Source organism: Ascaphus truei, chromosome 4 (assembly GCF_040206685.1).
Source record: "Ascaphus truei isolate aAscTru1 chromosome 4, aAscTru1.hap1, whole genome shotgun sequence".
NCBI lineage: Eukaryota > Metazoa > Chordata > Amphibia > Anura > Ascaphidae > Ascaphus > Ascaphus truei.
Window position 1 is genome coordinate 202,190,399 of NC_134486.1, and position 12,253 is coordinate 202,202,651.

A 12,253-nucleotide genomic window follows, 5' to 3' on the forward strand; every position below is an offset into this window, starting at 1 on the left:
ATACAATTCCCTATTCAATTCCTAAAGCCAAACCATTGCCAAAACAATTCTAGTTGAAAGTAACCACCATCATTCTAATCTAACTACCAGAAAGAAGCCATTAAAAATAACCTGTAACTAAATACAAATTACATTATTCACACAAATGTCTAAATAAAGCTGAAAATTACATTACACATACATGAATAGAACATAAACATTAGCAAAACAATCAATTATTATCCCTGTATGTCTATCCATATAGATAGATATACATAACATACAGGGGCAATAATAGAGCATAAAAACAATGCATTTACATACAAAAATCACATAGAATACAACCATTTAGTGTCCGTGAATGTAGGTATATCCATAGCTACATAGATACATTCACGGGCATTAAATGGGACTGAAAAAATAAAAGACATGAATCAAAAATCAAAAAAACCTGTAAAAGTAAAAATAATAAACTTTTCTTTTGTTTACTTACCATTAGATGCCCACTCACCGAAATCAAGGCGACCCGGAAACACTGGAACCAATCCACAGGTAACCATAAAATAATAAACCCTTATAATCCATAACGGTGTCTTCTTTCTTCTATTTGTAATCCTTTCCGTCAGTCTTTGGGTCTTCTTTTCTTCTATGCGGTCTTCTCCGTCTTCTTCCATCTTCTTCTGCCACGCCCTTCTTTTCTTCTTAGGAGGGGAGGTGTTCCCTCCTCGGCGTCTGGCTTCAAAATGAGGTGACATAGGCTTTTATAGGCCTATGACGTCACATTTTGGTCAAATGTTTCCCACGGTCCTGATTGGGCCGTGAAAAACATGTGATTTGGAAAAAATAAATAAATAATGATAACGTCATTTAAAGGCAATGACGCCAGCCAATCAGAAGGGCTGAGTTTCATTTGCCTTTAAGATGACGTCATCAAAACAAAGATGGCCGGCGACACATGGTACGGTAGCTAATCAGAACGTGGGAACTCCATCCCAATTTTGATTGACTGAAGCAAAGCCTCAGTCACATGGTCTACTTGAGCCAATCAGAGTTGGGATGGAGTTCCCATGATCTGATTGGCTACCGTACCATGTGTCGCAAGCCATCTTTGTTTTGATGATGTCATCTTAAAGGCAATTGAAACTCAGCCATTCTGATTGGCTGGCGTCATTGCCTTTAAATGCCGTCATCATTTTTTATATTTTTTTTCTCAATCACATGTTTTTCACGGCCCAATCAAGACCGTGGGAAACATTTGACCAAAATGTGACGTCATAGGCCTATAAAAGCCTATGTCGCCTCATTTTGAAGCCAGACGCCGAGGAGGGAACACCTCCCCTCCTAAGAAGAAAAGAAGGGCGTGGCAGAAGAAGATGGAAGAAGATGGAAGAAGACGGAGAAGACGGAGAAGACCCCAAAGAAGAAAAGAAGACCCAAAGACTGACGGAAGGATTACAAATAGAAGAAAGAAGACACCGTTATAGATTGTAAGGGTTTATTATTTTATGGTTACCTGTGGATTGGTTCCAGTGTTTCCGGGTCGCCTTGATTTCGGTGAGTGGGCATCTAATGGTAAGTAAACAAAAGAAAAGTTTATTATTTTTACTTTTACAGGTTTTTTTGATTTTTGATTCATGTCTTTTATTTTTTCAGTCCCATTTAATGCCCGTGAATGTATCTATGTAGCTATGGATATACCTACATTCACAGACACTGAATGGGTGTATTCTATGTGATTTTTGGATGTAAATGCATTGTTTTTATGCTCTATTATTGCCCCTGTATGTTATGTATTTCTATCTATATGGATAGACATCAAGGGATAATAATTGATTGTTTTGCTAATATTTATGTTCTTTTCATGTATGTGTAATGTCTTTTTCAGCTTTATTTAGACATTGGTGTGAATAATGTAATTTGTATTTAGTTACAGGTTATTTTTAATGGCTTCTCTCTGGTAGTTAGATTAGAATGATGGTGGTTACTTTCAATTAGAATTGTTTTGGCAATGGTTTGGCTTTAGGAATTGAATAGGGAATTGTATAATTGATTTGTATTGTATTGTAATTGGTTTAGGAAATGGATTAATTGTTTGATGGTAAATGTATTGATGTTGCTTAGTTTCTATTTGATTTTCATGATGGCATTGGTGGTTAGGGGACATTGTTCATAGTGTATTTTATTGTTACATATATTTTGCATAGTGTTACATGATGCACAGATTAATTGCATCATGTACACACTCAATGCAATTGTGTAACATTCCATATACATTTGTGTAGCTGCTGGTTTGTTGGTTTCTATTTACAATTGCTGCTGGAATTATTGTAACATGCAATGTGGTGATTTTAAGATTAAAAATTCATGTTTTGATTTATGCATGTTTTATGTGTTTCATAATGGGCAAATAATCTATTATCCATATCTGGATAATAGTTATTTAGCACATTATTGTACTGTATGTGTTGGGGGTGGGGGGTGGGGTGGGGATTGATGTATTTAATGTATAGGTCAGGTTTATTTTTTTTCCATACAGGGTTGGTTCCTTTTGGTCTGCGAGAGACCTCTGGAGACCACCTGCGGTATCCTCGGGCTTCTAATGGGTACCAGGCTGCTGGGTCCACGGGGGACACTTGCGGGGAAGAACTGGTGGCCCCACATCTGTGGGGGCACCACGGACCCGTAGGGACTACCCGTGGGTCCCCAGACCCCCGTGGGAACCACCCGATGCCCCTCAGACACCTGTGGGTCTGACCCGGGGCCCACCAGACATCCGCGGGCCTACCGTGGAGACCCGATTGTGACCCGCGGAGACCCCCTGGTTGACCATAGCACCTGGCGGGAACCACCAACAGGCCTCCAGACCCTGTGTGAAACATGATTCTGGGCACCTGTAGGTCTGTGAGGTGACCCGTCAGGCCCACCGGGGACTCACGTGGGCCTAGGGTATGAACCCTGTATGTAAAATAATAAATCCTGTATTTATGGGGGGGCACAAGGGGTGGGTTATGTATTTAATAAATAGAATGATGTTTATTGTGGGGCAGTGTATTGTTTTTATTGTGGGTACTGGGGGTGGGGGAAGGGGGTATTGGCCCCAAGGGTATGTGGGTAGGCCTCCCGGCTGGGTAGTGGGTGAGGATTGTTAGACCTCATAGGGTGGGGGGGCAGTGGGGGAGGTTATGTAGACCTCCCGATTGGTGGGTGATGGTGGGTTAACCCCTTAATGACTGTAGCGGTTAATAACCGCTAAGTTGATTAAGGGGTTAGGGGACATTACATTGGCTGTTTTTATTCTTGTGTATGTTTTGCAGCACCGGAGGGACATGGGCAGGATGAAGAAGAGGATGAAGACGGCCTTCATCGTGGGTGCCTGTAAAAGGTAAGTGTAATATATATTGACTGTATTTTTTGTAATTTATATGTATTTAAAATGGGCAAATGCATTATTATCCAGATGTGGATAATAGTTTTTTTGCCCATTACAGTACTGTATGTGTTAGGGGGCGGGGGGATGTGTGTTGTATATTGCTATGTTTATTGGGGGCAATTGTCCCCAATAAACATGCTATTGTGCCTTAACCCCTTCATTGCCTTAGGTGATAGCCGCTAAGGTAATGAAGCTGCTTTAATGTATTTTTATTAATAGTGTGCGGGAGCAGGGGGTCCCCTGAGCTGAACCGCATTAATTTCTGCCTCAGGACCCCCTGCTTCCCGAGTTACAGGTTTTGTTTGGGGGCATCGGTGCCAGTGTCGCCGACATCTTTATAGAGCCCACGTCACGTCTTGGACGCAATAAGATGGCGGCGACATTGCCTCCGATGCCCCATACTGGGGCCTGTAACTCGGGAAGCAGGGGGTCTCTGAGGCAGAAATCAATGCGGTTCAGCTCAGGGGACCCCATGCTCCCGCACACTATTTTTTAAATGTACATTAATGCAGCTTCATGACCATAGCGGATAGCCGCTACGGTAATGAATGATTATTTATTGTTATGTGTGTTTTAATACTAGTGTAGATGTGCAGGGGGTCTCCTGAGCTGTACCGCATTGGTTTCAGCCTCGGGGACCCCCTACTTCAGGAGATACAGGCCCCTTTATGGGGTGCCGGTATCCCCTGCAGAATGTAAATATCCCGGTCACGTGACGCGGGAGCTTTAAAGTGCAAGGGATACCGGCACCCCATAACGGGGCCTGTATCTCCTGAAGTAGGGGGTCCTCGGACCTGAAACCAATGCGGTTCAGGTCCTGAGACCCCCTGCTCATGTACACTATTATTAAAATGTATTTATTTCGTGTATGATCACCTGTAACAGTCTTGCATGGAGATACAGAATCTCCATGCAAATGTTACATGCGGCTTTTTTTTCTATCAGCTTGCGTACTTGAAGTTTAAGAACGCTAGCAGGGGGGGAAAAAAAGCAACCCGTACGCTGTGGCTATTTTGAGCTATTTTGAGCAGGTACGTTAAAAAATGGGCTCAAGGCCTTAGGGAATCGCGTCCCCGGCCTCACTTTTTAACGGACGTGCATTTTTGGAACATCAGAATGCAAACCCATTGAGCTTAGTGCATAGCCCCCTATGTCTCCACTCAGCAGCTTAAGCACTTACATAGCCAATTTATGTCTGGCTACACTTTCATCTCTTTCACTCCATACACTAAATGGTTAACAGACTTTTAATTACTTTTGTACTCCTTTACACTGCTTTTGGCACATGAGGCAGGGTTCAACTTAAAGCTGCAGTTCAGTCAATATCCTGCATGTGTGTTTTTTTTAATAAATCAGTTCTGTAGTAAGAAAAAATACTTTTAGCATTTTCTGTTTTTAAAAAAACAACTTTGAAAGGCCAATTTTCTTGTATTCTATTTTAACAAGCATTTGCTAAGGCACTGCCCCTTCATGTCCTGTCACAAACCCTGGCACACCCCTTTGTCAGCACTGCCCTCCCTCTTGCACATGTCAATGCAGGAGTGCTCATGAATATTCATGAGCTTCCACTGACGGATTGAAGCAGAATATAAACAGATACCTTCACTAATTATGTCACCAAATTTCGCTGATCAATACATGGAGAACGAATTGACCTGCAGCTATACAGTTCTTTAGGTAATTAGAGATTGCCCACATGAAACTATTGAAGTAAAAAAATAAATAAAAATAAAAAATAAAAAAAAGAATGAACTGCAGCTTTAAAAGCACACCACCTGTTCATTACTGTGCAAAGCACCACATGTTGTATTACTAAGTATTAGTATTTTACTAGTATTTACTATCACTATTATTATTGTAGGTAGATTACAACCCCATACCATAATTGTCTGATCAGTATTATAGGATGCTGTTCAAGTTATTTGTTTGTTGTTAAAACCAAACTTAATTTACTTTAATTTTGGTTGCTAATCATTTTATAGAATTAATTAAAAGTTACATTTTAAATTAAAGAGGCGTCCCCTTTGAGTGCATCCATATGGAACCTTTCTGTATCCAAATTGTCTATGTAGTGCAGATTCCGCATTCCCAATTTTTCTTTGAACATACCATACCGCCTGAATTTTGCCTTTTCTTCCTTGGAGAGGGTGAAGGAGACGATCGTCAGATGCATATATCTTGTTATTTGTATACAGTTTTATTTACTACAGGTACTGTACCGTGATTTTAACCAATGTGGTTTTAAACAACATGTAGGCATATATGTATTGAGGTAAAACATTTTCATTCTGTGTCTCTATTCATTAGCATGTTACGTTACTTTATGCTAAATTTATGTATATAGTATCAGCTTGCTAAGAGACCCACATAACATATGAACCAATAATAACCAACCATCAGTCAAAATTGATGTGGCATTAAGTCTCTTGCTTATAATCTGTATAAAATAAGTAAAGCTATTTGTAATACTTAACACTTCACTTGAATGGCAACAGATCGATAATGGCTATTATCATTTAAAAAACAGGTGTACTTTGTCATACAAAAATATCAATTTCGTTCAATTCAATGTTTTTGGCAGGTAATTTTTCTGGTGGGTTTTGCACTGGTTTTGCACTTGTTTTACAGGGCGAAGATCTTGAAAAAAAAGTCTTTGTTCTGTCTTGTTTAATGAACTTTATTATAGAATTATCTGATTTATGTGCGCCTTCCACTTTTTACATCATGTTTTCATTTTTTAATTGTCTCTATCAGTCATGACAGACGCTGAGTATGGAAAACAAAAGATAAAACCAAGGAAGTGTTATGGGAGGATAGTTGGTGGATGCGAATCAGTCCCACATTCTTGGCCGTGGCAGATCAGTCTTCGAACAAGGTACCCTGAGGTTCTTCTTGAAGTAGTAAAAAAAAAAAAAAAAAAAAAATGAGTAGAAGTAAAATTAGCGCACACTGCTGAAAATATTGCTTGCTTTTATGACATTTCATCCAAGGAAGACAAATCTCAGATGCGAGAGAAATCTCTTATTAAAGCAGCAGTTCGCACTGCTCATTTTTTGGGCAGGGGAATACCTTTTTTCCTTACATTATTTATACCAGGAGGTCCTTCTGAGTTACAGTAATTCATGTCTTCTGATCTCCATGAACTTCCTGGCTCCTAATATATAAGTTGTTTCTCCATGAGCAAAACTACTTGCACAGTGGACATAATATGACCACCAGGGCCAGCTTAGCTCTGGCGACCAATAAAAAACTACAAAATCTTTGGGCAATGATGTGATGACTTTCTATTTGTGAGTATTTGTAGTTTTTTGTATCTCGCACAGGCTACACATATCTTAGGAAATAGGGGGTCAGAGACCCTAGAGTTTGAGGTACCAAGGATCTGCTATGAGGGACCTCCTGATTCAGGATTACTGCATTAAGAATTGGCAAAAAAGGGAGCAATCATTGATAATAAAGGAAATACGATAACAGAAAGTCATACAGTGTCATATTTACTAAGCAGTCTTCTGCCATAAGGCACTTATTAGTGCTTGATAATCACTTACAGCTCATTCATCCTGGGAAAATATTCTAGCGCATACTGTAACTTTATTATGGTGGCCCATGTGTCCAGAACAAAGTAGTGTGCGGTAAATAAGATGAATGATTTTATATTAAATGAGCTGTAAGGTCGTTTCCACCGACAGAAGGAGTCTTATGGCAGAAAACTGCTTGGGTAATATTGACTACATTGTATGTATTAGTTTTTTATTTATTTAACAAAAAGGAACCAGCAGAAAAATAAGAGCAAACTCAGAGTGTTTGCAAAGGAAAGCAATAATGATAAAAAATAAGATGATAGGAAGACCTTTCTAAAACTATAATATGAAATAATGTTGTAGCCTTATTTGTCAAATCAAATACAGTACATGGCAAAAAACATACCAACACGCCTGTTGTTCCTAAGGGACTAACGGGTTATTTGAGTAATTTGAGCTCTGATCAGCTCCATGTTCTGTTTTCACTATCTTCCAGTTTCAATTTGCACTTCTGTGGAGGAACTTTGATCGATCCTCAGTGGGTTCTCACGGCTGCACACTGCTTGGAACGGTAAGTTTCCCAGACTTGCTGACTGTAACAAATAAAGGACGTGATCAAAGTGTGATGATAGAAGGAAAATATGATCTGCTCTCACAGAGTCTTTGGTCTTAACCCGATACCTTTTATATGATTGTAACCCCTCTTTATTTCCCCCAAACTGACCACATATGCTGGGGTGGATGCCCAAGTCCTTCTCCCTTATATGAACAATATACTATTCTGAAAGCTGAGAGTGTGGTGGAGGGTCAGCCAATACGACACAACACAGGGCTTTGGATAAGAGGAGCGTATATTTATAGATTCTTATGAACACACATGTAATCCTCTTCAGGAGCTTCATATACCATAAGAAATATAACATATGAAAGTATATATCAATATGTGTATCTGTGAGTGTTTCTCTAAAGTGTCAATGAACCCATATTATAAGGGGCCCTTTGTACAGATGCAGTCAGTTGTATCTCCAACCTGCCTTGCAAATGTGCTGGTGAACCGCGGACCAAACTTGGAGTGTTCACAGTAAAGTGCAGAGCAGGGGGGACTTGCCCATCAGGATTAACACAGCGGGGGACCCTGCTTCTGAATGGGACTCCCGCTGTGTTAATCCTACTGGGATGCATCATTCTGGAAGAGATGTGCAGTGAGAGTAGACAGAATCAGGCACACTTTCTCTGTGCACCTCTAACAGGCAATCGCACAGCTTTCAATTTTTTTTAGTAACATATTATTGAAGCAGGGGGTCACAAAGAGCTGAACCACATTAATTTCAGAGTAAAGTAAAGGCACAGAGAAAATCTGGCAGTATATCACAGTACGAATACAGGAAGCCTGAATACTAATCCCCAAACACAGCATTTAGCTTAAAGGGGCACACACATTGAGCAAAACGGCAACCAATCCAGCAATTAACCTCTGGAGTGCCAGACCATCACCACATATGAAGAGCACTAAACCAACTAGGGAAAGGTCTTTCATTTTAGACCGATATTAATACCCTAAAAGGAGCGGTACTCAGCTGTTAATTAGGTATCTGTATATACAGAATTTACAGCAGTGCCACTAACTTACCAGTATTGCATAACTAATACTAGTGTCTATTCTAGCCCTGTCATAACACACTTGGGATGTACACGTGTTAATCATCACACACTTGTATTTAAATACCACCACCCACACATGCTGGTGTTATAAACTCACAAGAGGTGCACATAGACCTAGATCTGTATACACACGTCTATAATGTACTAATAGCTGCAGTACAAAAGCAGCTAAGTACAGGTCCAATCAACTAGTGCATCTACTAGTATTTCAATACTGGGGCACTACATCTGTGGTCCACACAGCCGCTACTTTCACCATAAGAACTCTAGCCCATTCTCTCCATATGAGGAACACTAGGGCCAGTGAATTACCCTAACACTGGGCATTAATACACCATTGTATACTCCTCTGGATACACCTATCCATAGAGTTAGCCACACTTGGCATCATTTAATCATTGTTTTAAACCCCAATATTTTAACGATATTGTCAATTAATAAAGTTATTTTAAACAAATCACCAATTCATACAGAAACAGAGTGCTATCTACAGGGGTTCTGTCTGTCTACTATGTACCACATTAATTTCAGCCTGGAGACCCCCTGCTTCCTGAGTTACAGGCTCTGGTTCGGGGTGCCAGTATCTCTGGCAAGTTTAAATGTCCCGGTCATGTCCTCCAATCTCACTTGCACATCCTCCTTTGTCTCAGCAGCTCTCTGAGATAAAACCTACTATCTCCAAAGTCCCTATACTGTATCTCTAGCCCCACATGCTCTGCTTGGGACTCTTAACCATACCTTCTCCTGGCCCCTCCTCTCCTGAGTCACAGCCATTGCCCATGAGTCTCAGAATCTAGAACATGCAGAGCGGAGTCACTTGCAATATTCACAGGGGGGCAGCATGCGTACACCACTGTATCCTTTCAAGGGGGTTACATGAAGATATGCACTGCTGATTCCAGCTAATATGTGACCGTCAGAAATTGTCTTAATCATTTTTTATCTCTTTTAATGATTTGTGGAGAAATAAATATTTGATGCACCTGCACATAACTCTTTCTGCGGAGCGATAAACACTTTGAGCTGCATAGTGATAACTGACCTTGGACAAGTTAATTAATTTCCATGTGGCTCTGTACTGTAGGTTATTTTATAGCAAGGAATTAATTGGCACAGAGAATTCAGAGCACTATTAAAAATATATATTTATTTTTTTACTGCATTAACAAGTTAAAGTCCTTTACCTCTTTTAAACCTTTTGTTTAAAACTTGTGTAGCCAGATCCCTCTTCCCTTACCTCCGGTGCGGAGAAGGGTGGGGCAACGGCTGCTCAGTAAGGCGCGCGGGTACCGCTGGAGTGCGGGCGGACCCGCCGGGAAGTAGGAGCTATCAGGCCGGCTGGTGGCTGTACGGAGGTGATTCGGGTGCCAGAGCTCCATTGCAGGGTGCCGCCATCTTAGGGTACTCTGCATGCACAATGGATGCCTCGCACATGCGCAGTACAGCCATGAGCGGCGGCCACCATAAGAACAGGCTCCTCGCATGGGACTACATTTCCCAGCAGCCTTAGGAGCTGCTTACCACGTGGGCAGTTTTAGCCAATAGGGCTCCTTGGATCTTGGCAGACTAAGAGATACATTTGGCACGCTGCAGGGACCACACCAGTCGGGAGCAGGACGCAGAGGAGAGAGGTAGTGTCCCAGGTGCCGGTAGCCCTGGGACCTGGCCAGCTTTCCCCTGTAGGCCCCAGCTAAATCCTCGACTCACAGTACTGGAATATATGCACCTATTAAACACAGTGAAAGGTAGATTAACAAAGGATGAACATTGTATCAGTGTTCATATGTGTTACCTATGTATTGCTTCACTTCTCACTCAAGCTCTTATTCAATATGTGATGCTTCCCCATGCTGAATGGGAAAAAAATCTTCTCAGGCACAGAGAATCGTCTTCACTGTATGTTGAATAAAGGTCATAAGGAGATAAAATGATGAGAAAGGCCAATATTTACTACACAGTGATATTCTTCAAGACACATTCCATGCTGGAAGACTCTTATGGCTTCTTCCCAATGAATAGGCCAAATTGGTCCATATTTACTACACAATGTTATTCCATAAGGCACCTTACAGGATATTCACTTCAATGAATACATTGGCACATGGTAAGGGCACATATCTACTAAGACATGCTGGAAAATGTCATAAGGAATCAATTTCTTAGAAAATATGGGGAAAAGTGCTTTGCAGCCAGGTTTACCTGCCTCAAAAACAATAGTGATACCAAGGACACTCCTCCCGCAAGAGATATGCATTGCAAAAATTACCTCCCTTTTGTGGTGTCATTAACTACCGCAAGTTTGAGTAATGTCAGCTTCCTCGTTTGATGGTAAGTGGGTCTCTTATCTTATTGCAAGCTACTGCTCCCCAGTTTTGCATAACCTGTGTTTGCATGTGATTTGTGGTGATGATGTATTAGACAAACACATGATGTATTAGAATGGAAAGAAAGCATCAGGCATTATGTCTGTTAATCAAACTGTCATGACTCCTGAAACAGATCACCCAGACCATCAGCATACAGGGTACATCTTGGAATACATAAAGAAACGGGCAATGAGCCATGCAAGCAAGTCAGAGACGTTGAGAAGTTGTTCAAAGAACCCGGAAAAGCAGACATTGCTTTGCTAAAGCTGAAAAGGTAACTTGTAGTACAATATACAGTGGGGGAGGTGTATCAACGTAAATAAGTTTGTTTTGTCACATTGGTCCATCCTCTGCACGCATTTGTATGTATCAAACTGTGGCACAGTCACTTTAAGGAAGTGAAATACCATGGCAGTGAGATCAGTAGTGTAGAAAGTACTGTAACACAAGCAGGGTTGCCACCTCTCCGGGTTTGACCTGGAGACTCCGGGTTTCAGGTACTTTCCTCCGGGCTACGGATTTAGCCTGTCAATCTGTGGATGGCGTCGGTGTGCTGCTTCCGAGGGCGGGTGGCAGCATGCTGCGGCGGTGTGCTGCTGTGGCGGCGGGTGGTGGCATGCTGTGGCAGTGTGCTGTGGCGGCCGCGTCTCCGGCATTCTTCGTTATTCTTCTGCAATTCCCCCTCCAACTGCAGTGAAAATGGCTGCACGGTCTCATACGGAACACTACGTGACGCCACGTAGGGTCATGACATCACGTAACGTCAAATTGCAATGGCAATGCGTCATCATATGACGCCGCCCAGCCATGTTCGCTGCAGTTGGAGGGGGAGTGGCAGCAGGATGTCGGGAGATGTCGCCACCGCACACCGCCAAGTAAGGGAAATTTTTTTTCTTCAGGTTAGCCATCAGTTGAAGGTGGCAACCCTGAACACAAGCATAATTGAAATATGATATGATACTTTGGGCTATATTTACTAAAAGCACACCTTCTAAGCAGACGAAACCTCAGTATGAATGGGCTGTTAAGGGCTTTATTCACTAAGCTGTACAAGAAAGTGTCTCTTGGAATAGCACAGCTTTGTAAAAATGGCTCTTTTTTATGACATTGGTTTAGATTCCTTGTTTGTTGTTGGCTCTTGATGCAAGTCAGTAGTGAAATAAAGTAACACTCCCTGTATGCTAATGGATAAATACTAATATTTTCAAGTTGTTCTAAATGTATTCAGTGAATGTGTTCTAATTAATGTATTCCTACCAAAATGAGCTAAATTAGTTTGTATAATTTTGCATTTT

General features: G+C 41.3%; 1 protein-coding gene across 1 annotated transcript in view; it reads left to right on the top strand.

Annotated features, from left to right (window-relative positions):
• PLG (plasminogen) overlaps positions 1 to 12,253 on the top strand; it is a 164,745-nt gene that overhangs the window by 121,354 nt on the left and 31,138 nt on the right. The window contains exons 14-16 of the mRNA XM_075596748.1: positions 6,164 to 6,284; positions 7,427 to 7,501; positions 11,092 to 11,232. Of these exons, the coding sequence (XP_075452863.1) occupies positions 6,164 to 6,284; positions 7,427 to 7,501; positions 11,092 to 11,232 (337 nt within the window). The remainder of the gene's footprint in view (positions 1 to 6,163; positions 6,285 to 7,426; positions 7,502 to 11,091; positions 11,233 to 12,253) is intronic.